Source organism: Aplysia californica, unplaced genomic scaffold (genome assembly GCF_000002075.1).
Source record: "Aplysia californica isolate F4 #8 unplaced genomic scaffold, AplCal3.0 scaffold00082, whole genome shotgun sequence".
Classification (NCBI taxonomy): Eukaryota; Metazoa; Mollusca; class Gastropoda; order Aplysiida; family Aplysiidae; genus Aplysia; species Aplysia californica.
In genome coordinates this window covers 1,614,695-1,617,756 of record NW_004797352.1, presented here as the reverse complement: position 1 = coordinate 1,617,756, position 3,062 = coordinate 1,614,695, and the positions used below count along the sequence as shown (strand labels likewise).

The 3,062-nt window shown below is 38.8% G+C and overlaps 1 protein-coding gene across 1 annotated transcript in view; it reads right to left on the bottom strand.

Moving 5' to 3' along the window:
• The window catches only part of LOC101856252 (polypeptide N-acetylgalactosaminyltransferase 1), a gene marked incomplete at both ends in the record, with an annotated part of 22,201 nt that continues 19,139 nt past the window's right edge, over positions 1 to 3,062 (bottom strand). The window contains 1 exon segment of the mRNA XM_013080355.1: positions 1 to 186. Coding sequence (XP_012935809.1) covers positions 40 to 186 — 147 coding nt within the window.

Below are 3,062 nucleotides of genomic sequence, written 5' to 3'. Positions count from 1 at the left end.
TATATATCACTGTTGTTTTTAAATCAGATCAATAACAAGTTAGGCTTTGGGTGTAATACTTGGCAACTGGAAGGGTTGAAACGACCACTTCTGTGTGATAGCAGTAGGGTTGCAGGTCCTCACCACAGGTCCTTGAAGTCCTACGTCCAAACACATTTTTGAGGAGGTGTGCACCAACTGACGATCCTGTGAGAAAATAATTAATATTTTGCTGTCAATAAAGCTTTATCAGCCAAAAGACCATGTTTTAGTTTAGTTTTAATAAGAGTTTTACGGTACTTGCAACACAATAAGGTCATATAAGTACCTAAGATTAAAGGTGTTACGAAAGAGTATCAAAGACCAAAAAAAAAGAATGAGAGATAAGGACGATAGGTGTTTTGTAGGAAAGAAGGAGCAAACGATACCAAAGCACCCGCCACCCACCCACAAAGATCATGTTTGATTTGAAGGGCTGTGCATAGTAACGCCCCTTTCTGGGTTATTCAAGAGTTTGGGACTCTGAATAATGTCTGCCTCCGATAGAGTAGAACCAAGTAGGCGTTAAGATAGAAAAAATATCCCAAACAACTCCAGTTCAAGACAGCCCAGTCAGTGATTAGAACCTGAGCCATCCTCATCAGAGCCCAGCATTTTACCAACGGAGATTACAGCTAGCCTTTGTAGGAGCTAAACCCAAGTCTGTGGTGTAATAGCCAGATTCTGCGTTTTTGCTTGCAGTTCATAACTGAACATTTATAAAGTCACGACAGGACACGTGAACGAAGCAATTCGATTCCGCTAACACGTTATGGAAAAAGATTCACCAAAAAAACCGATGCATGTATGAAACAAATCGCTTCTACGAGGAAATTGATAGGAAAAACAAATATACTTGACGATGCCAGAACGACTGCAAAACAAAACAGACTATTCCTAAAGGAACCTTTGAGTAGGTGACCATCAATATGGTAAGCAATATGACAGCTTCTATGACAGCTTGTGAGTGAGAATATGCCAGCACATACCGAAATGACCCTGCGTATACACCATCTATCATCGCCCTGATTTAGTCACATCTCGGTGTCGTATTGTAAATATGTGATGCCACGCAGTGGAATCAGGCACTCGTCAGTTTTCGGGCATATGGAGTTATTGGTAACATCTTAAAGCTTGTTCATTTGTCTTGCATTTGGTGAAAAAATACCCATCTAACTTGAATATAAGTTGAGAAATTTGCCCTTGCAGGAGGTGGGGTCGTCTAGTTTTAGGGGTAATATTAGCGAGAAAATGGCCACTGAGTTCGGTCACCTCCATATCTTGAGAGTCCTCGGAAACGAAACATTTATATTTCTTGTGCCTTTAATCGACGCTCTCGGTGATTACCACACAGAAATATCTTTTTAAATGGACATAAAAGGTGTTGAGCCAAAAAAACAAAACAACAACAAATAACCACAAATTCGATAACAATTGCCAAACTGGAGGAAAAGTGGCAGTTTCGTAGATTTCATTATTTTGACAAGCGCCTGATTTCACCACGATGCCTCACATATGTAGATGAATGTCCTCTTTATGATTAGCACCACGATACTCAGCAATATCGAGTGTCCGTACATTTCGAAATGAGATTAGTGTGGAACGTTTATGCCACGTGAAAGCATGCATTTATTACGCAAAAGCATCTGTAAGGGTGAATAAAGAGGTTCTTTACATCTCGTATTATGAAAGTAAATCTAGATCTAATGGATTTCCAGCTAGATGTACCCCGAAAAAAAAATTCGACCCTCGTTAGGTTGATTTGAAAATCTAAAATTAAACCAGAGAAACAAAGAAGTGTTATGTGATGATTTCCCGTCCCAACAGATAAATGATTACTAGTCCATATTCTCGCATTAGACACACCGAACCTTGACCCCAAAAAGCCCTAAGGGTTTAACGTGTGGGCGGACTAGGAGTGCAAAAGATGTTTGTCAAAGACCCCATTATTAGAAGGAAAGATCTGGTCAGTGATTGATCACATGCACCCCCCCCCCACACAACAACAAAAAATAGCTAGCTACATTGAGTGGGTATATAATAAGCCCATCTTATTCCTGGAAATGAAGGCAGACAAACTCAACTGCATTACTTATAATAATAACATCATCATAATAATAATAATAATAATAATAAAAATAATTTATAATAAAGATAACAATTATTGAGCATAGTGCCTAATTATATATTCAAAGCGCCATGACGCTCTGACAGACTTCCGCAGCACAAGGTGCCCACCTATCCACCGTCCCTGCCTGCTGAGAACACACCTGTCTCAGTCTCGTGGCCTGCTCTACAGGCTCACTCAAACACACAAAGAAAATCTTCCTTTCTCAGAACAAAGCCTAAGAAGACGGAGAAAATATTTAAAAGAAAAAACACTCTACTCACAACATTAACAAAAAATGTCAAAATCAGCTGCTAGAGCAAAAAATGGTATTTCTCGGAATTTTTCCTCACGAAAAAGCACAGAACAACAAGTTGAGAACATATATCCCTTAATACTCTGTCCATTTATGCTGACATTGTACAAGTTATTCAAGTCGTACCAAAATTTGGTATTCACTTACCAAGACTTTGATAACTTTCTCTCTTTGTTCAGCACTGTACAGAAAAAAAAGACATAATTTGCATGATGAAAATATTTAAATAAAAATTGTGCTAGTCGTAAAGCTAAACAAGCAAGACCCTACAGTAAACGTGTAAAGTTTTTCATGAAGATTAACTCCTTTGCTGTACCTGGCATGTCCTGAAAATGAATGAATTTTAGCTTTATTTAATTTATGCCGAGCCATGGACATCATGAAAGTTGGAAAAATTTGTCACTCCTAGCAGCCTACAGGTACAAGACACAACACGTGTCATGCTGGGCATCTGCCTCTTACTCTTAGTTTTCTGTAAGGAGAATATAGCCACAAGTACAGTGGGGACTCATATTGAGGAATAAAACATCTGCATACACACCTATCAAATTCATTAGTAGTAAACTTTAATGGTAGGCTAGAGAGACAGAGAGAGAGAGAGAGAGAGAGAGAGAGAGAGAG